At 39.2% G+C, this 26,815-nt stretch overlaps 1 protein-coding gene across 4 annotated transcripts; it reads left to right on the top strand.

Moving 5' to 3' along the window:
* The first annotated feature begins 3,308 nt into the window (after window positions 1–3,308).
* On the top strand, window positions 3,309–26,103 carry PSEN2 (presenilin 2). 4 transcript variants are annotated; one of them, XM_070949593.1, is made up of 11 exons: window positions 3,309–3,404; window positions 11,790–11,973; window positions 13,615–13,841; window positions 14,682–14,823; window positions 15,943–16,010; window positions 16,987–17,207; window positions 19,689–19,787; window positions 21,103–21,180; window positions 21,728–21,862; window positions 22,953–23,071; window positions 25,210–26,103. In XM_070949593.1, exons 2-11 carry the CDS (start codon window positions 11,830–11,832, stop codon window positions 25,363–25,365), a joined length of 1,389 nt encoding a protein of 462 aa, XP_070805694.1. In that variant the 5' UTR covers window positions 3,309–3,404; window positions 11,790–11,829; the 3' UTR covers window positions 25,366–26,103. The 4 variants fall into 4 exon arrangements, with proteins under 4 accessions (XP_070805694.1, XP_070805711.1, XP_070805720.1 ...); XM_070949610.1 differs by having other exon boundaries at window positions 21,731–21,862; XM_070949619.1 differs by having other exon boundaries at window positions 21,734–21,862.
* Window positions 26,104–26,815: the final 712 nt, after the last annotated feature.

The raw sequence follows: 26,815 nt of genomic DNA on the forward strand, positions 1-26,815 counted from the left end.
TCCTTGCCATATGATTTTAAATTTGATAATTATTTCCAAAGAAAATAAGCTTTCTAAAGTTGCAGGGTTCTGTCTTGCACCAAACAGACAGTTGGATTAGATGATTTCTGAGCTTCTTCCAACTCAATGATTCACATGACATTATGTGTGTTTGTTCCTGCCCAAACTCAATGCAAATAAAGTAATTGTATTCATGGGAAGAAGGAAGACACACAATTCATTTACCAATCATAAGTGGTCATTCCTATCAAAATTTGAGAAGCCCTGGCTTAGGATACTGCACCATATCCAAGAACTGTCAAATTCGAGTCCATTCTCAGTCTTTAAGCTAGCCACTTAACCCAATCCATCCTTCTTCACAAAGAGGAAGGAGTACAATGTACATTGCCTTTCGCTCTCTGAGACCAGGCAGGCAATGATCGTCAAAGGCTTTTTTTTTTTTACTTTTAAAAGCAAAAAAAAAAAAGCTTTTAAAAGAAAACAAAAGCCTCTGATGATCAGGCAACTCAGCTGGGATCGTCAGAGCCTTTTAAAAGCATTTTTCTTACAACCTCTTCGCCCGAAGAGATTGTAGAAAAAATGCTTTTAAAAGTAAAAAAAAAAAAAAGTTGGCCATGCCCACCCAGTCACATTTCCCCCCACCAAGCCACGCCTAAAGAACCAGTAGTAACAAATTTTACATTTCACCACTGGCTACAATAGATTACCACTTTTAAATGTGTCACTTCACATAGAAAAGATTATCTACTACAACAGAAAAGCTAGCACATAAGGAAGTAATATGCCAACTTTTTTTGCTAGAAATATTATAGAGAAATGTGCATTCCATTCATTCAGGCCAATAATCTACATTTTCCCTGAACTCAGAACTGCTTCAGCAAAGAGTCTGACATCCAACAGCTTAATGAAATGTAACATACTAGTGTATTATTCAGTGTTCCCATGTGCCAGATATAATCTCTTCCAAAATACTTCATTGCAAGTTCCTTTTATTCTTTTTCCCAACAATTGCTCTGTGTTCTATGGCCAATGAATACTCTTTGTCCTTATTGTGATGGGACTTTGGGGGAGGGAAATGGTATAAATTTTAAAAGTTCCTTTCAAAAAGCACTATAATAAATCAGTTATACTTAATATAAACCACCAATAGAAGCATTAATATCAAATAACATTGAAATTTAGCACATAGGACAATCAAATCATCAGCTAATTAAACACAAGGAAAAATTACTGAGAATAAATTGGTCTTTAGGCCTGTACAAAAACTGACACCACTAAGAATGATTTTAATGAGTAGGCAGATTACCGTAATATATATTTTTTTTAATTTGATTTATATGCCGCCCTTCTCCGGAGACTCAGGGCGGCTTACAATGCGTTACAATATAATCATAGACCATGATAAGGTTTTGATATCAACCTTAGTTAAGTTGCAAACCAATAACTATGCTTTGCTTAGCCATAATTTCTTGTACAATTCTCAGTTCAACTCACAATATTAAATAATAGAGTAAACCATAAATCATGGTTTACAGATCATAGTAACTGATACAGCAGACTAAGCTAAAACCAAATGATCTTTTTTTTTTAGCTTGGTCCAATCTTTGATGCCCATCTAAACTATATAGCAGAACTTTACAGAATGGTGATGAAGTTCAGAAGCAAGTCATTTGGAATCTGAGAAGAATAGAATAGGATAGAATAGAATTCTTTATTGGCCAAGTGTGATTGGACATACAAGGAATTTGTCTTGAGCTCATAACAGTTGCTGAGTTTTGCCCATTTTATGACCTTTCTTGCCCTAGTTGTTAAGTGAATCACTGCAGTTGTTAAATTAGTAACATTTTCCCATTGACTTTGCTTGTCGAAAAGTTGCAAAAGGTGATCACATGACCCCAGGACACTGCAACTATCATAAATACATGCCAGTTGCCAAACATCCAAATTTTGATCATTTAACCTTGGGAATGCTGCAATGGTTGTTAAGTATAAAAAAAGGTCATAAGTAACCTTTTTAGTGCAATTGTAACTTCATATGGTCACTAAATGAATGGTTGTAAATGAAGGACTACTTGTATATATGTATAATAGAAGCTATGCATATTTTTAAAAAGTAAACATATAGCAAAATACATTCCTGTACTTGCCACTAGATCCTCATTCCTTCCTTAATATTCTCTGCTCTGCAAATAAAGATCTTAAGTCAAATATTCTGGATTCACTTCAACAGTCTATTCTCCCAAGATAATCAGCAATACAAATCAGAATCACTAGAAACAGTAATTAAGTTTCCTCTAGGGTCAGATGTTTAACATGTGATAGTAAATAGCAGGCAAAGCTTGTAAACATTTAAATAGCTTTTAGAGATAGAAAAAGCTCTAAGCCGCCATACTGTGGTTTTTTTTTTTTTTTGAAAAACAAAAATTGCACAGCTAAAACATTACATTTTGGGGCAAATAAGGAACTGAAATTAAAAATCCATTTTATCATTCTCAGTTAAAAACTTTTGCTGTAACGGAATAGATTTAGTGTGAAAAAGAGTAGGGATAAATGTTTGCTAACTTTCTGTAATTATTTTCAGGGTTTATGATTTGGCTAAAACATAATAAATAATATTGATATATGTTGCCTGGAATCACAATCACACAAGCTGGATAACTATAACTTTTTTGGTCTTGGACTCTTAATAAAGAAACATAACTCTTAACATAACAAAACATAACAAAATAACATCACAAAAAACTATATACTGATAATTTCCTTACTTTCCTTTCAGTATTCAGCTCAGCCAAACAATATTACATATAATAGTTACTAGATATTTGTACACCGCATTAGTCATATTTACAGCTACCCTAGTGTCAGTTATAAGGAGTTTCTCTAAGCAAATAATTGAGATAGATGATAGACATATAAAATCTCAAAATTACACACATAATAATAAGCTACTGTTTAATAAGAACAAGGAGAACATCTCAATTCTTCCAGTTCTTTAAATATTGCACCAAAAAAAAAAAAAAAGGATTCTCCTCCATCGCAGCTCGTATAGCAAAAGCCTTCAAATCACTAATCCTCCCGGCTTGATTTAACCCCGCTCTCCCTTTTTGCTTCTGCTTGACAGCGCTCATTCTCCATTGGCAAATTGCTCCGCCGGCCGTTCTTCTTCATTGGATGAGGAATCTCTTAAAGGAGGCGTTTTCGTGACTGACAGCCGGCTGGAGCAATAATACGCTGCGCTCATCCAAAACTCACCCTTCCGAAATAGGTCGTGCTGCAACTAATGAAGGGCGTCAAGTTGTCGCGGTTTCCGTAGGGAGGAGTTGGTAAACAACGAACCCCGATAATCAGGGCTTTGCAATCCCGCGGGATCGCTCCAGGGCAACGAGCAGCGTCGAAGCACGCAGGTGAGGGATCCTTAGGAGCGGCTGTCGGCGCGCGCTCCGTTAAAAAAGCAGCCCGGCCTCTTTCGTAGGTATCTACTTCCTGGGCCGGCTTCTGGGAGACCTTAGCTTGGGACATTTTGCATTTCGGCATCTTGCCTTGAATCGGTGCAAAGTTGCCGCCTCTCGGGCGCGTGTGGTACAATCTCGGTAGGAAAGGATCTTCATCCGGGAAGATAGGGGGAGCTTTCGGTGTGAAAATGGCTCTTCCTGCAAGCATCCCTAATGGGGGCCTTCCTTAGGAAGTAGATAAGATTAAGGCTGCAAGCCCTCGGAAGTGACCGTAGTTGAAGTCTCGGGTTGGAAGCAATTCTCACTGTTATGAAGGAGAAACTTCCTAACAGGTCAATTAACCATCTCGCCTTCAGAAGTCGTGGGTGCGTCATCACTGGAGGTTTTTAAAGAAGAAAGATTGACAGCCACTTGTCTGAAATGGTAAAGGGTCTCCTGCTTGAGCAAGGGGTTGGACTAGAAGACCTCTCAAAGTCCCTTCCAGCTCTATTCTGAATTGAATTGAATGGACTGCTTTCAAAGTAAATATGTGGGGAATATGTAGTCAGGTTCCCTCTTTTGCTCAAAGTGATGCCCGCAGCCACTCTGCTGCCTTTAAAAGCTCTTTCTTTTCCTCCGCCTCCAGTGAATAACTGCCCAATTAGCAGTTTTAATGTTAAAAGGTCAGTTAGAACTTCTTCAGTTTCTTTCCATTGTTGTATGGCTGAAAGTGGACAGGAAAAATACCTAGATGTCGTTTGGTGTGTGTGTGTGTGTGTTTGTGTGTGTAAATGGTGGGTTTTCATTCTGGGAAATGTGAAAAAAAAAAAACCAGCTTAATTGCTGTTGTCCTGTAATTGTCCTGCAGAATTTTCAGCGATGTTTTCTATACATGCTTTCCCATTCTGTTACACATACAATATATGTTCACATATTCCTTCCCAGAGGTGCCATCCCCATAAAGGGCTTGTATTATGTGAAACAATTATCAAATGCAATCAGTTTTGAAACTAGTTTGGTTAGAGAATAAAGAGATATTCTGAGGCATATTATTTGGTATTCCTTGTAATTGTGTGATTGGTGACTGAGGAATTCTGGGAGCTGAAGGTCATATATCTTAAAATTGCCAAGTTTGAAAAAACATTGCTATTGCTGGTATAGACAGGCCTCCTCTCTTCCAGGGCCATTCTGGTTTGGGTAGTATGAGTGTCTGGGTCCTTCAAACCTCTACCCCTTGATCCAGTAGATCCCTGAGCTGATCCCAAACTTACAGAACTGACTTTGAAAAATGAATTACACCAACTAACAAATGACAAGCCCTGGAAATCAGGAAGACTATGACACTATGGAATAGTTCCCATGTGGTTGGTCAGCTGAGTTATTGTAAAACATAAGTGCAGTGTTCTTTCAGGAGAGTACTAAACCCATGTTTAAAACAGCCTGATGATAGGCCCCAGGGTGTGCACCCCATGTAGTCTCACCCCCTGCCTAGTCAAACGTAACAGCTTATAGGTCCAAAAGAGGAAGCCGTGGCAGAGGGGAATACAACTCTTTACTCATCACATAAACAATAAAGATTGAAGTAGCCCATCTGCTTTTGTATTTTGTCTACTCTTCCAGCCTGGGAATCAATTATCCGGACCTTCACAAAGCTTTAAGGAAATTTTGAAGATGCCTAAACAGGTCCATTCATGATTACTGAGAATGATTGGTAGATATTTTCCTGCCAGTTGGGGACATTTATTGAGGGGAGAGGAAAGCGAAATCAGGGGATCCACCATTTCCTTAATATGCCCTGCACACAATAAATAAGGGCATCAACATTAGGTGGGACACTTCCTTTAGCAGGATACAGATTGACAGTGGAAACAGCAGGCTTTATGCTGGTATGGTTTTCTAATGGCAGAAGAGTTGGTGAAAGATTGTTTAACAGAATCATGGGAAGGAGCCTTTTCAGGATACAGGCCAGTGTAATAGTGTTCCTCAACCTTTGATGATTAGTGGCAACATTTGGAATTTTGACACATTTTTGATATAATAACAAAAGACTACTGGAATGTGCCTGAATTCACAAAATGTCTGCCATATGTGAAATAAGCTAACAAATACCAATTAGAATGTTATCTGCTATCTTCTCTGCCTACTTTTCTGAAGGATGTTTCTTACAGTTATGCTTTTTCTGAATTGGATAAATTTTGGGAAACATTGGGAAACAACATTTCTATAATCTTAAGAAAAGTGTGAGGTCATATATGAGGTCATAGTAATACTGAAATTTGCCACAGATTAGCTCCCCATTTTAACCAGATTCATTTCTTGGAAAAGTACAAAATTAAGTGGGACAAGGAATCTGGCAGGCACATTGACTGCAAGCTACATAGGTACTTTAATTGTATGCACTAAATGTGGCGTAAGCTTTGTTGAAAGTAATAATATTTACTTTCAAATACTCATCTTTGGGTGTTGATATTAGGCTTTATCTTTCCACTTAAAATAAACATGAATTAAATATAAGATTTGCAGTCTTAACATTTTAGTTTTGCTTTGTTTTTTTTATTTTTAAGTTTTCTTTCAAGCTTGACATTGTTCTTGGCTCAGAAAAGGCCCCCTGTATATTGGAATTTAAAGCCAATGGAAAATACCTCTACAGAGAAAGGATGTGGTTTATCTTTGCAAGCAGAGAAGTTCTATTGTGTTTTTAAATAGATACACTAGATCTGCTCACGTCTATTTACTCTAAATGCTTTTTTAAAAATTTCATGTAATATTTTATTCTTATCAGACCAGTATATTTTCAGTAGTAATTTGGCTTCTGGCAATACCCATTTATACTTTTTTCCCAACTGATTTAAACCAAGTTATATGAATATAACTCAGACTTTACTGTTGTGTTACTTTTATTAGAATTTCAAGGGTTGCTAACCAGAACCAGGTGAAAAAGCAAGAATGTTGGTGGAACTAGGTATCTGCTATATCTTATGAACAATTCTTCAATTCAAACCTGGAGTTAGGCTATATTTTCTTTTTTCCCCAATAAAAAAAGTATTGTTTTCTATTTTTATTCTTTTTTTAAATGTACATCTACCAGAGTTTCTTGCAATCAGGCAATAGCTACATAAAATAATTGTTGGTTGCATATTCAGCCAGATATTTAGACTGGATTTTGCATTTTTATCCACCTATTGAATTTTTCCTGAAGACCTGGCATAAGCAGATGTTGTTTGGTGGTGTTCGAATCGTGGAATCATATGGCTGGAAGGGACCTTGGAGATCATCTAGTCCAGTTTCTTGCTCAAGGCAGGAGTCCTCATACCAGTTTGGATAAATGATTGTACAAACTTTTCTTGAAACCTCCAGCAATGGAACACCCACAACTCTGGGAAACACGCTGTTCCACTGCGTAATAGTTCTTGCTGTCAGGAAATTCCTCTGTATTTCCAGATTGGATCTCCCACTGACAAGCTTCCACCCATTGTTTCTTGTCCTACCCTTAAATACTATAGACAATAAGTCAATGCTCTCTTTCCTGTGGCAGCCTTTCAAGTCTTATCTAAGTCTTCTCTTCATGAAGCTAAACATATCTAATTTCTTCACCTGTTCTTCATAGGTTTTAGTTTCCAGACATCATCTTTGTTGCTCTTCTCTGTAATCTTTGTAGGACATCGGCATCTATTTTTGTATTGTGGTGACCAGAACTGGACATGGTATTCCAAATATGGCCTCACTGGTCTGGTATAGAGTGGTACTATACCTCTCTTGATCTTGATACTAACCTCTGTTGATGCAGAGTTGGCTACTGATTCATCTTTAAGCAGTGATCCACCAGGACACCTTGAATTCTCTCATAGGCAGTACTGTTGAGCCTATCCTGTACCTGTCTACCTGTTTTTTTCTATCTAAGCGCAGGACCTTTCTTTTTTTGCCACTGAACTGCATCTAGTTGGATAGAGACCCATGCTTAAGTCTGTCAAGATCTTTCTGACTCTTGAGTCTATCTTCTGAAGTGTTAGCAACTTCCCCTGACTTTGTGTCATTCCCTTTATCTAAGTTGTTTATGAAGATGTAGCATTGTCATAGAATGTAATGTAAGCTATTCCAAGCAAAAGTTTCTTTTTGCAATTAACTGATAATGATTTTTATCAATGTCAGCATTCAAGTAGTGCTAGTGGTATTTCTTGCAGATATTCCAATGAACCATTATTACTACTTTATCATTCTGTTACTTGTAGGTAGTCTGTGGAATCTTCTTGCAACAGCTAACAAAGTGCTCCACTGTTTCTTCACATTCTTTTCAGAGTTGGCATTTGCTGTCTCCTGTTTTTTTCAATTCTGGCTATATATGCATTTGCTTTTAAGGAACAATTTTTTTTTTTAAGGAACTGGAATTAGCCTTCTGTCTCTTTCTTCAATTTTCCTGCTCTTAGTCTTCTTGTTATTTGCTTTGCCAGCTATTTTTTTTTTTTCTGTACTGGCCATGTAATACTTTGCCTGCCAGGTCTCTTTTCTACTCTTCATTTGGCCTTTCTTGTAGGCCAGTTTGATCTCTTTCCACTGTCTTTCAGACACTCTTCCAATGCCCTCCCCCCCCCCAACTGTCTGTGTACTTACAACTTTTCATGTCCAGCTATTTTCCTTGGTAAGCACAGTCTGACAACATTGCTGCAAGGATGAAGGGCATGATTCATTATCATTATTTTCCTGATCTTCCTATCCAGAGCTTTTCGTTTTGCTTGAATCCAGGCCACTATTCCAACTGTGTATGTCAGTGGTCGGCAAACCACGGCTCGCGAGCCACATGCAGCTCTTTGGTCCCTTGAATGTGGCTCTTCCACACTCGTGATGCCCTAGCCAGCTGTGGCTGAGCCGGAGCGTGCACATGCGCAGGGAGACCCTCCTCAAGCGAGCGCCGAAATTCAGGAAAGGTGCATGCATGGTGGGCAGCGGCTTGCTTAAGGAGGGTCTCCCCACGTGGGAGGGCCGGCTATGGCTGCTCCCAGCTCAGCCACAGCCGGCCAGGGCATCACGAGAGTGGGAGGAGGAGGAGATTACAGGAGAGAAGCTGCCCTGTACCTACCTTTGCACCACATTTGCACGTAAGGCAGCCTTTGCTTCCTGCCGCTTCAGGCTGGAGTTCGCACCCTTCACACTCAGCTGAAGAGCTGCTGGGGATGGGGGATGAAACAGCAAGGCGATGGCCAGAGCATTAGTGCAGGAAAGAAGCCCCATCCTGTTAAGACCCTCCTAATCGAGCAGCCGCTCACCCCGCGGGTGCCTTTGCTGTGCTTTGGTGCTCGTTTGGGGAGGGTCTCCCTGTCCATGCACACACTCCTGGCTCAACCACAGCCGTCCGGGACATCACAAGAGGAGGGGGAGGAGGAGGACTGTCACCCGAAGGGAGGGGGAAAGACACAGAGAGAGAGAGTTGGGGGGAGAAAGAGAGACATAGAGATACATACAGAGTGATACATAGAGAGGGGTGAGAGAGGGGAAGAGAGGAGAGATACAGAGGGAGAGAGACATGGGGGGAGAGAGGGGAAGATAGGAAGAGGGGGAGAGAGCAGAATGGTTTTGTGATTGGGTAGGTGTGGCTAGGGGGGGTCATGTGACTGAGTGAGTGACATTGAGTTGGCATGCCCACCCAGGTTTTGTGGCTCCGGCGTGTTTTTTTTCTGTGGGAAACGGGTCCAAGTGGCTCTTTGAGTGTTTAAGTTTGCCGACCCCGGTATATGTAATGACTGGAATTAGCCAAGTATTAATTGCCTTGAAGGTATTTCCTCCACTGAGTTTGGACTTCAAGATCTTTTACACTCTCAGATGTATTCACTTCTAACCTTCTTCCTGACTTCTGTCTGGTTGATGTTGTCAGCCTGAAGGATACCCAGGTATTTGTAGTGATAATCTTTATCCAGACTCTTGATGTTATTTCCATAGGGCATCTTGATTCCTTCAATATTCACTATTTTTCTCTTATGTGAGGATGGCATATTTGTCCTGTTCAAACTCCATTGCAATATGTTGGCAATATTTATGGACAGTGTAGAGCAGCAAAAACAGATTTTTCCCAGTAGTTTTGTATGACTGCATACATGCTAATTTTTTCCTGCTTTGTTCTTCACATTTGAGGGTCTTTTTTATATTAATAGCAATAGCAGTAGTACTTAGACTTATATATTGCTTAATAGTGCTTTACAGCCCTCTCTAAGGGGGTTACAGAGTCAGTAAATTGCTCCCAACAATCTGGGTCTTCATTTTATCGACCTTGGAAGGATAGAAGGCTGAGTCAGCCTTGAGCCATTCAGAATCGAACTCCTGGAGCGAGCAGTGAATTACCCTGCAGTATTACATTCTAACCACTGCGCCACCATGGCTCAGTTAATATGTTAATATGTATCATTCATGGTGTATAACTTTCAGATACGATAACTCAGAAGGAGAAAGGGAAAATGCACCATGAAAAGAATCTCTTAAAAGAATGGAATTTTGCATGCACTGTGCATGCAGTATACTGTATTTAGGGGTAACTAGAAAACTCATGAACCATTGGGTCATTGTTTCAGAGACACTTCTGTACCTAAACAGAAACTGAATGACCATGCAGAAAAGCCATGGGAGCAGCAACAGCTTCTGATTTCCTGCTGTCTTTCCCATTGCTTACCTTTGTGGGAAGCTGGCAGGGAGCATTAGAAATGATAGTCACTGTGGCTAAGTGCAACAGTGCTAAAGTGGCCATAACTTTGCCAAATTTCAATCCCAAGGGAGGTAATGGGTCCTGGATTTTGGATGCATTCTTTAAGTTAGCCTATTTGTGGAACGTTGATTCAAAATTTATTGCCCTATGATGCACCATTTTGCCCAATTGAAGGTTTCAAACAAACAGCTGAGTTTTTGTAGTATAGACAAAAAAAATACATTGTATCTTTCACTTTTGTGGGGGAGACTGTGACTAGAAGACTAGATGATAAAAATCTGTTATTAGTAACATACGGCATTTAAACCAGGGGTGAAATGCTCCCGGTTCGGACCGGATCACCCGATCCGGTAGCGATGGCAGCGGGTAGTTCAGAGAACCGGTAACAAAAATCCCTGTGGGCCCCCCCCCATGCCTAGCTGAGCCGCGCAATCATCAGAGGCTGTTTTTTTTACTTTTAAAAACATTTTTTCTACAACCTCTTCGGCTGAAAAAATGCTTTTAAAAGTAAAAAAAAAAAGCCTCTGATGATCGCGCGACTCAGCTGGGATCGTCAGAGGCTTTTAAAAGCATTTTTTCTACCTCTTCAGCCGAAGAGGTTATAGAAAAAATGCCTTTAAAAGCCTCTGACGATCCCAGCTGAGTTGCCTGATCGTCAGAGGCTTTTATAAGCATTTTTTTCTGCAACCTCTTTGGCCGAAGAGGTTGTAGAAAAAATGCTTTTAAAAGTTTTTTTTTTTAAAAAAAGTTGGCCATGCCTATCCAGTTACATTACCCCCCACCAAGTCACGCCCACAGAACCGGCAGTAACAAATTTTAGATTTCACCCCTGATTTAAACCTGTTTCTCTGTTGGGTAGAATTGGTATACAACAGTAGCCTTTCCCAACCTGATTGTCAGCGTTCCAGAAAGACCCATTCCAATTAAAAACTCTGAGGCAAGCATTTCTCAAAGTTCCATTTATTAAAGTAGGTATACTGGCACATCTGGGAAAACCTGAATCTGAGAATTTCGGGTTTTCCCTCAGTAAAGCAAAACCCCAATCCAGCCCCTGCACCCATCAGTCTGTCACATGGCCCAATCATCATCCATCCCAACTTGAGCCATCCCTGCAACCACTCCTCCTCCAGATGCATAAACATCAGGACCGTGACCAAAGGGAAGAATGCTATTATGTCTAACTACAATCACTCTCCTGAATCCCTCCTCCTACTTTCCCAAGTGCAAGAAGTTGGCAGCGTGGAAGCTTCTGGTGCTAAGATGGCTTCCAAAGCTGACATGGATGCTCTTCAAATTTAGTGACAATTAAATAAGTGACTGGGATTACCCAAAATGTAACCTAAGTCAGCTAGAAGGAATTGGTTTTGAGCGCCCTAGAAAAACAGTATTAGCCCTTTAAAAATTAAATTCCAATAAATTTTATTTAAAAAATGCACGCCATAGCATCAAAAAAAAAAAGCAACTTTAAATAAAGGTGAAATATTTTTTAATAGTTCTGGAATACTGGTTATTTCAGAAAAAAAATAATCAGTTTTGGAAGCTATCTTGTTAAAGGGTCTTTAATTTTGTAATTATTCTGTTTTGCTTTTACATTACATTAATTTTGTAATTATTTTGTTTTGCTTTTACATTACATTACATTTATACTACTACATTACTTATTTCTGCAGTGTCTGAAGTGTGATTAAGATTCTCCATGAAGAAGGAAGCATGATCGCCTTCATGAACAATTCTGACAGTGAAGAGGAACCTTGCAATGAAAGGACATCATTGATGTCATCTGAAAGCCCCCTTCTGCCTTCATATCATGATGGAGCAGAAGCACCTGAAGCTATAGAAACGCTTTCCCACAGGGTAGGAGTCTTTGGAAAAGAATGTGCAGCTTTGCTTAGAATTGACAGGGATTATAGAAGTCACTTAGTCACTTTAGGGCTATATTGTTTCCAAAAGTTGTTGCTCAATAACCTTTAGGATAGAAAGAGTCTAAAATCATTAATACATTATCATTAATACATACCATATGAGATATTTCCCTCAGTAAATACAAATTCATTGTATTTAATGAATAAAAATTAGTTTAATTGCATTTATATGAAATCAGGTTTTGTCTGGGCCCTGAAAAAAGTCCCTAATGTACATTACTTCCTGCGCAATGCAGTATCTATTACAATGTCCTTGACTGATGGCTATTCAACCTCTACTTAAATAGATCAAGCAAAAGAAAACTCACTATATCCCAAGGCAGTTCTAATGCTGAACTGTACTATCAGGAAACGTCTAAATTTAGTTAGAATCAGATTTGTCTTCCACGCGCTAACAGAAAACAAATCTGCTCCTTTGTCTGAATAGCATCCAGTTATAGTATATAATGGTGATCCTGTTCTCTGTGTGAGGTCATTTCTGGGAGTCCTTCTTTTATATCTTTCAAAGGGCTAGACTGGCAGTTTTAGAATTCAAGTACATTAGGATAGTTTTCCCACTCTTTCCCCATCACAGATATATTGGACTATGTACTAACCAAGTAGGACTATTACCCATCCTGGTTGGGGGTATGGAGTTGACATCCAAAGCATTGGGCTGGCTGTGTTAAAGTATTTGAGCCTGAGCCACCTTCTCACACCAGGACTTCACATTAATTTTTAAAGTCAGCTAGTGGCTGATAAATCAAAAACCCTTCCTCCTACCATAACCTCACATGGTAAGACTGCACAAGTAAAGATATGCTCTCACTGAGGAAGTATATCTGTGTGCCATCAATTGTGTTCTCTTTTTTTTCCTTTCATTTAATTGTGCCTGATTTTTTTGAGACTGCCTGGACTTTTCTTGTAAATTTGCCTTCAATTTTCTTCTCAAGGTTTTTCAGATGTGATTTGCCATTGTCTCCTTCCATGGCTGACAGAAAGTGGCTGGCCCAAGGCCACCAAGCTGGCTTTGTGCCTAAGGCAGGACTAGAACTCTTGGTTAAGAGTCCATGAGTTCTAGTTCTGCCTTAGATTAACTGGCTATAGACTCTAGATTCTATATATAGATTCTATATATAGACTCTATATCTATATAGATTCTATATAATTATTATAGGCTCTTGTTTTTACAATTCATGACAGAAGTTGGCAGATTTTAGCAGTTAGTAAGGACAATCATGTAATTGTGAGGGTCCATATTGTATTTTCAGAATTTGATCGTGGGGATAAAGGATGGGGGAAAAAAGGTAGTATTGAACTGGATTATTTTGTGCAGCCTTCTGTCACATTATGTCAGCTGAGGCATTATGGTTGCTGGACATGTTCCTTAACCTCTGAAAACAGCAACTTTCTGAATAATTTTCTTTTATTCCTCAGTTTCCTACAATGTTTTTGTCTTCTCGGTTTCTAGATGTCTGAAATGACCCTTTTGACAAGATGCCTTTTGAAGGCATTAAGCAGTCCAGAAAGAACTATATTGGGAAAGTAGATCTATACAACGGTTGCTAACTGTTTCTGTTTATTGTTATTGCAGAATAGACGTACTGGCAGCACTAGCAGCTCTAATAAAGCGGAGGGACATGGGCCTGATCCAGAAAGAGCAGCAAAAGGACATATTGTGCTGGATAATGAAGAAGAGTTGACCTTAAAATATGGAGCAAAGCATGTGATCATGCTGTTTGTGCCTGTAACACTGTGCATGGTTGTAGTTGTTGCAACCATTAAGTCAGTCCGTTTCTACACTGAGAAGAATGGGCAACTGTAAGTGATTCCTCACAGACTCTAAAAACAACGAATGCATTGTCCCCAAAGTGCTTTTTCAAGAGGCAACTGGACTTTCTTTGTTTTTCTTTGAAGACATTTCACTTCTCATCCAAAAAGCTTCTTCAGCTCTGAGGAAGCAGAAGCTTCTTGGATGAGAAGCGAACCGTCTTCAAAGAAAAACAAAGTCCAGTCGCCTCTTGAAAAAGCACTTTTGAGACAACTATGACCTGGATGACTGAGAATCTCCATAGACAATGAATGCATTATTTACATTAAGATTATTTTCTATTTAGCTTCTTCCGGGGGGGTGGGGGGTGGCGGTGGCATTGGATTGCAAACTCCCATAATTCCTAAGCAGAAATAGTAAATTTGTGGTAAAGCATGGAGACATCCAGGAGTCCTAATTTTTTTTAATGTGTGCTGTGTTGTTGTAAATCCACATGAAATCAGATATATATAAATACAAACACTACTGGATTTCACAAGTTGAAAATCCCTGTACTTCAATGATATTTCCATAATCTCTGCATAACAAGTTGCTTAATTTTTTCCAACCTGGAATCATTCAGATGTTTTGGTGTTCAAATCCCTTTGGCCACCCTGGATAAAAAATTCATGAGTGGAAATCCAGCATACCTTGATTGGGGGATGGTACTGTAGCTAAAGATACGGTAAATTCAAAAGCTACCTTGCCTGATTTATAAATGTCTTGTTTCTATTGCCTCTGTGTTTCAGCTAAAGATTGGCATTTTGTAATACATATATTTTGGAGGGATTGGGTTTTGTCTTGGTAGTCAGTCAGCTTCTTCTATTAAGATACTTTGCCTTTTCTTTCAGGATTTATACCCCCTTCAGTGAAGATACCCCCTATGTGGGCCAGCGTCTACTGAGCTCTGTGTTGAATACCATCATCATGATCAGTGTTATTCTAGTGATGACCATCTTTTTGGTTTTGCTGTACAAATATCGTTGCTATAAGGCAAGGCTTTGAATATGTTAGTCAAGGGCCTCAAATTATAAAAGCTTTTTAATTAATTCTGTCAGATACTTTCATTCCATGGCGATCAGCATTCTTTAGGCATGATCCTCAGTGATTCTTATGGTATACATTTGCAACGTCGTTTTAGGCAATTTGTCTGCATTTTTGCATGGATTGGAAACATTTAGAAGTGTTATCACATCTTTTAAAAAACGTTGATTGCAGAAAAGTAATATTTTAAAGAATTTTGCAGGATTTAGAAGACCTCAATGTTATTTTTCAATATTTTAAATTGTTCAAACTGTTGGTAAAGAATTAAGATCTTTCTATAGAGTTATCTTTACACATTAAAGGGGTTCCTCTCCTCTATATGTTCTATATCACGGGTGACAAACTGGATTTCTTCAAGGGCCGGATCAGCATTGTAGTTCTGCGCGGGCTGGTGGTGGTGGGAGACGGGACAGATGCCTCCTGCAGCACCCTGCCAGCCAAAGTGGGGCACGAGGGAATGCACACGGCCCCCCACACTTGTTTTCAGCCTGGCAGCTTCTGTACCACCCTGCTGGCCAAATTGGGCTCCCGGGGGTGGGCTGTGCACGGCCACCCCATGCCCCATTTTGGCTGCCAGAGACACTGCGGGCCAATCCTTTGCTATTTGCAGGCCAGCCCCGTGGGCCAGATTTAATGACCCCTTGGGTTGGATCTGGCCCGCGAGCCTTGAGTTTGACACCCCTGAAAACTTTAAAGATCAATTAGGTAGCAAAATAAATGAAGCGGAAATCAAGCTTTTTACTCTTGTCAGAGCTGCACAGAAATTACATAGTCCCTTGGAAGTAATTTTTCCCTGAAAAACTCTTGGCATTTTACAGTGAAAACTTTTTTTTTCTAACTTCCTATGAATTTTTTGACTTTCATTTAGAGTTAGAGGTCCTCTTAACTCATCTTTGTCTTCCTAAGGAAGCCCTCCCCCCTCTCTCCAGGTATGCTAGCATGTGCTGGGAAGGCTCCCTTGCCTAGGAAGTGAATTGGAGAGAGACTTATAAGCAAAACCAGGTCAATGTAGTCATCTTTGGAATGTGCAAGAAAGATACCTAAATAGCATATTGTCATCTTTTGCAGTTCATTCACGGGTGGCTGATTCTCTCATCGCTGATGCTTTTGTTTCTCTTCACTTACATCTATCTTGGGTAAGTGAGAACTGTGAATCCTAAATCACTTAGTATTCCTTTAAACAAGGATAGACACAGGTTAGTGTAGATCCTAATGAGGGATTGCTAAATGATTTACAAGGGTTTTTCCTTCAGATTTTTGAAGAATAACAGGAAAACATATATGATCAGCAAAAAAAGATGAAACAACATGACACAAAAAGAGAATAGCATGAGCAGGGAAGAGGAAAAAAGCAAGTTCCTTCAAAATGAATGTTCATTCTTAAATAATGAGCGTCTTTATATGGTTAAAGAAGGGGAATAGTCTGTTGGAGCTTTGCTTTCATTCTCAAATTTCCTATAGTCTGAGAAAGCAGTCACTGCTTAGTAACTATGCCAGGTCATTAAATGGTATTTGTATAATTGTGTGAAATTTAGGTTGACTGTGTTAGCAAAATTTCAGATAGCATTTGAAATATATTTATGTTAGACAAGACTAGATGGCTCTTGCTTCTATTTGTTAGCTTTTAAAATTAGGTTGAGTTAGTTATTGTGTAATATCCCCTTCCTAAACTAGTTGGTCCATTTGTATTTTGTATTCTGAATTAAAATATCAGCTTTCCCACCCACTTCCAAGGGATCTGTAGTGGGGACGATGGCTTATTAGTTAAGTAGTTGTAGAACATCTCTAATGTGGTTGTTGTCTTCTCTTTGACATCACATAATAACTTACTGGGACAAAATTATGCTGATCCCAAAGAGCTGTGATTAGATTAGTATCTGCTTGGCTAGACGGTCACATATTATAATGTGACATGGGATCAGGTATTTTGATCCTATTTTGATCCCATGAGCCTTGGAAGCTCAGTTATACAGCACATGAGTTTGATCATATATCTGCAACTTCCCTGTTCTTCCTCTCTCCTATATAGTGCAGGATGACCTTGTGTTAGTTAACAAGTTACTACATCATGGCAGCAAATTACTTTTTGGTTGTTGTTTTTTTGTCTGACAGCGAAGTACTCAAGACCTACAACGTGGCTATGGATTACCCTACCCTGTTCTTTGTCATCTGGAATTTTGGAGCAGTTGGGATGATTTGCATCCACTGGAAGGGGCCTTTGAAACTTCAGCAAGCCTATCTCATTATGATCAGTGCCTTGATGGCTTTAGTTTTCATTAAGTACTTGCCAGAGTGGTCAGCTTGGGTCATCCTGGGAGGCATCTCTGTTTATGGTATGTCTACAACAGAACGATTTGTAAGGTGATCCTCCTCTGCAAACTGAGTGTGTCTTTTGTGAGGAGTCTAAACCAAGTTAATGCTGCATCCTAGAAATCATAAATAATGATAAATATTAAATCTTTGCATTTCACCTCAGAGAGATTATTTCTGCTTTGAAACCTGTATTCAGAAAGTTGCATTCAAATATTGCAGTAAACCTTGATTTATTATGGTCTTCTCCAGGCTGAGTTTGCGTATTACTCTAATCTGATTGCAAGCTCCACTCTGATAATAGCCGCTAATGCTTTCCAAGCCATAGATTGTCAAAAATGGGAGAAGTATTCTAACTGTTCTGTGGAGCCCTGTGTAGAGACAAGGAGAGCAAACTGGTAACTGATTATAATCATTATTCATTATGACATTGGAATGTGGCTCCCAGTCGGCTGCATTGAAACAACAATCAAAGCAAATCTTTAAAGGGATTTTTTTAAAAAATCCAATAATTGTTCTAAAATACATGCTAAGAGACTGTGGCCCATTTTAAGTACTATAGATCAGAGATGGCTAACCTTTGTGCCGTTGCGTGCCAAAAGCAGAGGGAAACACGGAGGAGGATGTGCCCACACCCATGATTCAATGCCTCCCTGTGCCCTGTCCCCCCCGTATAGGTGCGCGTGCCCCCCCCATGCTCCCATGCGCATGCGCGCATGAGCCCCTTCACACCCTGTTTTGGGCCTAGCGGGCCTAACTGAAGCCTCCAGAGGGTGAAAACAGCTCCCCCCCCAGAGGCCGGAAACAGTCCATTTCCTGACTTCCGGTAGGCCTGGAAGCTTTCCTGGAGTCTGGGGAGGGCGAAAACGGCCTCCCACTCCCCCTGGAGGCCTCCTGGAGGCCAGAAATGGCCTGTTTCCTGACTTCCGGTGGGCCTGCTAGGACCTTTTTTCGCCCTCCCCAGGTTTCAGAAGCTTTTTTTTTTTTTTTTAAATTTGATTTATATGCCGCCCTTCTCCGAAGACTCAGGGCGGCTTACAATGTGCTCAGCAATAGCCTTCATCCTTTTGTATATTTATACAAAGTCAGCTTATTGCCCCCACAAACTGGGTCCTCATTTCACCTACCTTAGAAAGGATGGAAGGCTGAGTCAACCTTGAGCCTTGGCGAGATTCGAACCCTGCAGTAATTGCAGGCAGCTGGTCTTAATAAGCTTAATAACAGGGTGCCTTAAACCCCTGTACTACCAAGGCTCTTGGCTTTCCTGGAGGCTGGGGAGGGCGAAAACCGCCTCCCTCATCCCCCCCCCCCGGAGGCCGGAAATGGCCTCCCAGAGCCTCCGCACGAGCCCTGTACTTACTGGCATCCAAAATAGGCTGCGTGGAGACCCCTGGGAGAGGAGATAAGGGCGGGGCCAGCCGAAAATCAGCTGGCCAGCGCACTGGAGCTGAGCTAGGGCAAGGCTTGCGTGTCAGAAGATTCCCCATCATGGTTATAGATGGTTGTCAACTTACAACAGTTCATTTAGTGACAGTTCAAAGTTACAACTGCACTGAAAAAACTGACTTATGGTAATTTTTCAGTTATAATTTTTGTAGCATCCCCATGGTCATATGATCAAAATTCAGGTGCTTGGCATCTGGTTCACACCTATGACCATTGCTGTGTCCCAATGTCTTCTGATCACCTTTTGCAGCCTTTTGGCAAGCAAAGTCAATGGGGAAGCCCAAATCACTTAGCAACCAGATTAGTAATTTATCAGCTGCAGTGATTCACTTAACTGTGGCAAGAAAGGTCATGAAAAGGGGCAAAACTCACTTAACAAATGTCTCAGTAACATAATTTTTGGATTCATTTGTGGTTGAGGATTACCTGTATACAAAAAATGTTTCTCAAAACTAATCCTGTGCAGTCTAAGAATATGTTTTTACTTAAATATTTCTTCAATTCTAGTTTCTTTCCAATTGTCCCTTTTGCTCTTTCAATTATTATATTGGCTACATTTCTTCACAATATTTTCATTGCAAAGGAGGGGTAATTAAGAGACTGAGAAGAATTTGCAGCTGGATATAAATGAAGTAAGAGATTGTTTGCCATCTTTTCAGTGATATCAAAATTAATTCATAAGTCTGTTACCTTGCTTTGCCTAATGGTAAGGTTGGACTGCATTTGTCAAGAAGGATTAGATTCTGTCTGCCATATAAAGTTCGGTGGTTTTATTTCCCTGGAATTGCTTATATTATATGCGTGTTTTATTCCCTGAATCCCTCTTTCCCTGGTTCTGAAATTGCGTTTATCTCCTCATTTCAAAAAGGAAGCTCTCCAAAATTCAGAATGCTTTCTTTGTATATTGTACTCTATTTTACTGCTATTATTATGATTTAGTAAAGCCATAAGTGCCTTTTGAGAGAAGTGTGAAAGAATTCCCTGCCATGTATCGGCAGGAAAATTAGATGTTGAGAATGCTACTTGGAATTAAATTGATTTTTTTTTTCTGTCCACAGACTTGATAGCAGTTTTGTGTCCAAAGGGACCTCTCCGAATGTTGGTGGAAACAGCACAAGAGAGAAATGAGCCGATATTTCCTGCACTTATTTATTCCTGTGAGTAAAATACAGGCTTCTTTTGTGTGACTGGCCTTTATAGAATTACCCCTGTTGTAGCAACTAGTGGTGCCTTGTTAATTGAAAATATTATCTCAGAATGAAAACGAAGGAAAATTGAAATTCTCTGTTGATTCTCTCCTGTACAGAGATATTGTTGGATATTCCCAGATCGTGGAAATAGATATAAAATTAAACTTTCTGATTATCTCAGCATTTTTTTAAGAGGAAAGTTTCTGGCCTACAAAGTTAGGTGTTTGCAAATATGAGCCTGATGCCCAGGTTCCAGATTTCTTTTGATAAGTTACAAATTTTCTCTAGTAAATTTTTAAATTTAGGAAGGAAACAGGAATAACTGTTTTGATTCGGTCTCCTGCTACCACTAGAAATGACAGTGGTATATTGAATTATAGATGTACTGTTACTCCCTGCTGAAAATAAATTTGTAATAAGCCCTGTTAATTGCAGCTCCTTTTAGTTTTCCTGGTCTCCTAAATTGCCTACTGTAATGAAGCTGCTGAAGAATCTTGTAAGGCCAGTGGGAAGAAATTGTGTGGATAAAATCTAATTTGCTCTATGTTTAAAAAAGACAAAGGCAAATTCAGCATGATTAGGACAGCCATTCTTTCATTTTGATATTACTGTACTCCAAGGCCACTGGGAATCGGATGATTTGAATATCTGGAGTCATATCTGATTTGGCTGTCCAAAAGGGAGAGTAACCTGATTTTGCCTCCTGGGTCTGAAGGGTATTTTAAGCCCAAAATATTTGTTTGTGTGAATTTGTGTACTTCTCCCATCTTTTTGTTCCTTGCTTTTGCCTATAAAACAAATTATGAAATAATTTAAATGAAAATAACATAGACCTTATCTGCAAGTTAATAGTATTGTTAAGCATCTATGGAGATTCCCAATCATCCAGTTCATGGTTGTCCCAAGTATGCTTTTTTCAAAAGGCAACTGTACTTTCTTGGGGTTTTTTTTTTTCCTTTGAAAATGTTTCCTTTCTCATCAAGAAGTTTCTTTAGTTCTGAAGAAGTGAACTGAATTGAAGAAGCTTCTAGGATGGGAAGCTTAAAATTTCAAATAAAAAAAATCAAGAAAATCCAGTTGCCTTTTGAAAAAAAATATTTTTGGGAATACTGTTAAACTGTGTACTGACAGGCAAATACAAGTATCTATAGCATTGACACATTTTCTTAATATATGACAATTGAGAAATGTAGGGTGGGCTTTTGATTATACTGTACTTTGTAACTTTGAAAATCCATCAATCTTGTTTCATAAATTGTATATTGTTTGCTCTTTCTTTCAGCTGCTATGATGTGGACAATAGGAATGGCAAAGCCAGACAATGCACAAAGAAGGTCTTCTCAGGAGATACGGGATCCAGGTAATTGATACACTTGATACAACAAGGATCATTCTTTTGTTGTTAAATAGAATTTAAATGGAATCTGCAATGCATTATATTCACTGGATTTCTTACTTATTGCAAGCTATTATAAAGGGAAGTTTCCATGAGACTTGTATGGGAACTGCATTAGAAACCTCTGCATTGAAAGAGTTAATTCAATTACTGACTGAAGAATGGTTCTGAATCCTTTGACAATTTATGCACAGAAAAAAGATTTTTTTTAAATGTGAGAGTAGGTTGATTGTAAGATTCAGATCCAGCATGACCAGTCATATGAATTTATGAACCTTGTAAACAACATTAGGAAAACTATAAATTCTACAGCCTAGCTCTGTAACAACAGAGAACAAATCAGTCATCTTCTCCATGACAACTGGGGTAAATCAGTATTATTGCACAGTCTTGTTACAACAGAGGGAACTTTTATTCTAACATTTTTTTTTCTTAAATTTTACTGTAATACATTGATTTTTCTTGTTTGGGCTTGTCTTTTTCTCATTGTTATGCATCAAATTGGCTGAAGAAGCAGAGACCCATGACAATTCTTCATATGCTGAGCCTGAAGTTCCAGAAATGAGAAACTCAACTATTGATCAAACTGGCCAACAACTTGGTCAAATTGCCCGCAACTTTGAGGAAAGCCAGGAGGAGGAAGAAAGTAAGCTGTTGTCACTTAAGCAAATTAAAAATTCACTATCATTAATCCTTTAAAATAAGAGATAGCAGAAGTGTTTTAGTGACATCAGGGTCAGTGGGCGGAGCCTCCCACCGGTTTTACTACCGGTTCTATAGAACCGGTGCGAACTGGGGGCAACCCACTACTGGCTACAAGGGAGTATGGTTTGCTCTGTGTTACAAGTCAGTGTTGGTGGGAGTGCTCTTGGTGATTCCTAGATTAGTTTACTGTGTGATTGTCTGAATGGTTCCTTGATTAGGGAATTGTTTACTACTTGATTGTTGGTCTAGTATTAATCTTGGTGTTAGTCTTTCCTTATCTGGGTGTTGATTACTGACAAGGAGGTGTTTTGACCTTTTTGTTTCCTTTTTAGCTTTTTGTTTGTCTCTTTTGAATGAAGATGTTGTTTGTGCTTGTTGATGGCTGATTTGTCTAAGTTCCAGACTTCCCTAATGTTTTTGGACTTAGCTTGGTCTAGAATGATGATCACAGTTTCCCAACAGAGATCCAACACCACTCACTTTTAGCACTGATTATGTTACCTGGCTGGATAATGAAATATCTGCAAGAAAAATAACTAAGCTCAGAGAGCACCGAGAACCCCACTGATATTGTTCAACTTCCTGGACAAAATTCTGGAGGAACAGCCAGGACTTCAGAGCCTTATGGAAAGACTAAAAATGTTGGGGTCTTCAGAGTCTTGGTGATGGTTTTCTACAAGCTGGGGGCAGCACAGAGAAAACATGTCTCCAGGGCCCAAGAAAATGGCATTATTTGATGGAGGAAACACAGAGCATGCCCTTTCTGCTAAACTGGTGGGTGGGAAGAAACAATGGGGGACAGGTGGTCCCACAAATAGCCTGATCCTACGCCATGTAGATCTTTACAGGAAGTAATCAGCACCTATAAAAATAAAAAAGTTATTATTTTTAAAAGTCAGAAAATTTGGTATACAAAGGAGTATCTGAGAGCCCCGTGATGTTCATAAATGTCATGTTTGCTAAACCTAACTTAAATTATGTGTTGGACCAGAGATGCAGCTATCTGATGGAATTATTTTTACTTCTAATAGGAGGAGTCAAGCTGGGTCTAGGAGACTTTATATTCTATAGCGTGCTTGTCGGCAAAGCAGCTGCCACTGCTAGTGGAGACTGGAATACAACATTGGCTTGTTTTGTAGCCATCCTCATAGTAAGTAAAAAAAATACAGTAAGCCGGTACCATTGTACTTTCGGCTTCTTTCCCTGTTGTGCTTCCTTTTGAGTGCAAACCTGAGGATAAGTATTATCTCAGAATTGTGACCTGTTCTGGGATTATTTTTTTGCATGGGAGAAAAGACAGAAATGATTTAAATACTTATTCTTTGTCATTTGACATACTATAAAACAAGGTTAGCAGCATGGATTATCAGCGCTGGGTCCTAGACATTTGAACACTTGAGACTGAAGAGTGAATCCCAGTACAGTTTGGATCACACTTGATTGAGAGGGCTTACTCAAATGATAATAAGTGGTTTTTTTAACAGGATCAGTTTGAATCTTTAGGGTAATATGACATTCTGTTTAGCTTCTATTATTAAGATCTGAAAGGTGATGACAACCTAAATATTATTTTCTTTTTTCACTATTTAAGTAAGTGTTTCTAAACCTTAGCAATTTTAAGATATGTGGACCTCTACTTCCCAAATTTCCCAGCCAGCCATTGTTTAAATGCACATTTAACACTGGTTTAAATGTTTATTTAAATATTTGGTACTCAACCAGATATTAAAAATGCCCCAACAGACGCAAGAATAGAAGAATGTATAGTTCAGGAATATAGCAATAGCACTTAGACTTATATACCGCTTCATAGTGCTTTTACAGTCCTCTCTAAGCAGTTTACAGAGTCAGCATATTGCCCCCAACAATCTGGGTCCTCATTTTATCCACCTTGTAAGGATGGAAGGCTGAGTCAACCTTGAGCCGGCAAGATTTGAACTGCAGATAGCAGTCAGCTGAAGTAGCCTGCAGTACTGCACTCTAACCATTGCGCCACCTCGGCTCTACAAATATATACTCAGTTGTACTCTTAAGCAAAACTAGAAAAATTTCGGCATCCATATTCTAACTCAAGTAGGCAGCTAAAGCATATTTAGGGGACTGAAGTAGGGTACAATATTAATAACACAGTGGAGCAAACCCTTACCGTATTTTTCAGACTATAAAACGCACCTAAATTTAGAAGAGGAAAACAACCAAAAAAAGTTTTTGGCCTACCTTTTTTCGGGCTTTTTTCAGTATTTTTTCGGCCTGTTTCTGGGGCTTTTTTCAGCCCATTTTCTAGGCTTTTTGGGTCCGTTTTCGAGGCTTTTTTGGGGCTGCTTTCGAGGCTTTTTTGGAGCCGCTTTCGAGGCTTTTGGGGGGCTGTTTTTTTAAAAATAGGGCCGATAAAAGCCTCAAAAGCATACTGAAAAAATCCCCGAAAATGGGCCAAAAAAAAGCCCCCAAAACAGGCCAAAAAAAAAGCCTTGAAAATGGGCCAAAAAAAGGCCTGAAAAAGGCTGAAAAAAGTCCGGAAAACAGGGCATGTGGAGGCCTAAGAAAATGGCTGGTGGGTGGGCGGAGCTTTGCCAATATTCAGTCTATAAGACACACAGACATTTTCGCCCTCTTTTGGGAGACAAAAAAGCACGTCTTATAGTCCGAAAAATATGGTATTTTATTTTTCTCACACCTAGTAAGCTAATATGGTAGGGACCATCCTAGTCTCAGGGAACAAGATGTTTATATATATATTTATATATATATAAAGTGCTGCAATTGAGAAGGCCATTCTCCAACCCCCTGTTTTCTTCATCTTCTGAGAAGGTGGAAACTTTCCAAAACTATCTTTTTGCTAACGCATACCAGGGGAGATTTAGTAAACAGTTTCAGGGTAACATGGACCCAATCCAAAAGATCCTGTAGCTAATAAACAGCACTTTGAATTGCAACCAGTGCAGCTGCTATAACAGGAGAAGGAATTAAACCCATTTTGTTTTGTTAAACCCATTTCTTCAGATCAGCAATCCAGCAACTACAATTTGTGCCAGCTGTAGACTTTGGATCATCTTCATGGGGTAGCCGGCCATGTAGGCCAATTTGCAGGAATCCAGCAGAGTTAATAGCAAAGGCATGAATGAGAAATTATTTCATCTTCAGATGAAATAATTTCTCATTCATTTCTTGTTTCTGTATCATAGGATTTTAATATTTTTTATTAAATATTTATCTGTAAACATTTATCTGTACAAAAAATATTCTACCTAAGTATAGTCCTGCTGATCATGTTCCTTTTCTTTCCCTTAGGGTCTTTGCTTAACTCTTCTATTGCTTGCAGTCTTTAAGAAGGCACTACCTGCTCTTCCCATCTCCATCACCTTTGGCCTGATCTTCTACTTCTCAACAGATTATCTCATGCAACCTTTCATGGACACCCTTGCAGCTCATCAGTTATATATCTAAGAATAATGGTGATCCTGTTTAAGAGCTTCCACGGGCAGCAGGCCAATTTTCAGTGGATAAAACCTTGTGAATTTTACTCTTAATTCCATACCTATTTCACAGGAAACACTAAAAAAAAAAAACAGTTTTGCTAGTTTCCCCTGGAACTTTGCAGCTGGTTCTTCAGACTATTAACGCTGCAGGTATCAGAATCTATGCAGCCTGAACCGACTTGCACGTATTCAGAGCTGAGTTCACCCAGATCATTTGGAGCATAGAATTATTATTGATGACCTTCCTCTTCATATTTTTCATATATTAATTTTTTACTTTGTGTAGAAGGTAGATTGATTGCATTACCTTAAGGTAAAATGGAGAATCTGTCTTGAGAGAGCATTGGTATTGAGAAGTTTAAAGTCCACTTTATATAATTGCACAGTAATAATAATACAGGGTATTTTTTTAACATTGAAAAAGCACTCTTTGAGAGAAATACAATTTAAGTACAGGAACTGTCTGAAAGGAGAGCAGAGTATAGGGAGTTGTGGTTTCTACAACTACACCACTAAAAGTGGGCTGTTCAAATCTCTTATACAATAACAGCTAACCATGGGCTATCGTGGAACTTTTGACATTCCTGGTTTCCACAGTAAAATCAGCAACAAGCAAATTGCAAACAGCAGAACTGTTTTAGTGATCCTTTGCTTGCTCCACTGGGAGGCTTGATGCTGACATAGATTAGCTTATCTTCCAGGTACTCTAAATGAAGGTATCTTAATCTCTGGCTATGTTCCCATATCATTCATAGCCAGATTTCATGTAACTATGATTTGCTGAATAATTGGCTGGATTCATGTTAATTAAGTCACAAATCATGATTGATATTTATGGGTTCAACATGCTTAGCAACCTCATATTGCATGTTAGCCTTGATTTTTTATCCTTTCAATATCCTTTCAATTAAAAACAAAACGAGAAGTAAAATGATGCAAAGCACTACTCTGTAGGTTTTTATAGTGATGGGACACAATCTTGCCAGTTAGCCTTCTGTTAAATGACTGCGTGTATCCCTCATTGCAATCATTTGTGGGAATGTCTGTAAACTGTTCTCAAAGTTCTAAATGTTTCACAGCTCACAAAGATTAATGTGGACCTTAAACTGGGTTCACATAATATACTATGCCAAAATTCAAATAAATCACATTATGTATATAATGTGTGAAACCATGTCACACGCTCAGTCCCATCTGCCCATTCTGTAATCACAATAGTTTATTTGGCATTGCTCATGTAAACTTGGGAAAAATGACCCAAGGAAAAGAGAACTCATGGTATAGTTATAATTCCATTATTGAATAATCCCATAATGATCCCATAATAACCCCATAAATAATGGCAAACAGGTTCTCTTTCCTTCTCCTCCTAGATTGGATAGCATTAGTGTGACCAAGAAGCCATTCAATAGAGAGTT

The sequence above is a fragment of the Pituophis catenifer genome, unplaced genomic scaffold, assembly GCF_029215685.1.
Source record: "Pituophis catenifer annectens isolate HBS135680 unplaced genomic scaffold, rPitCat1.0.hap2 SCAF_1, whole genome shotgun sequence".
NCBI lineage: Eukaryota > Metazoa > Chordata > Lepidosauria > Squamata > Colubridae > Pituophis > Pituophis catenifer.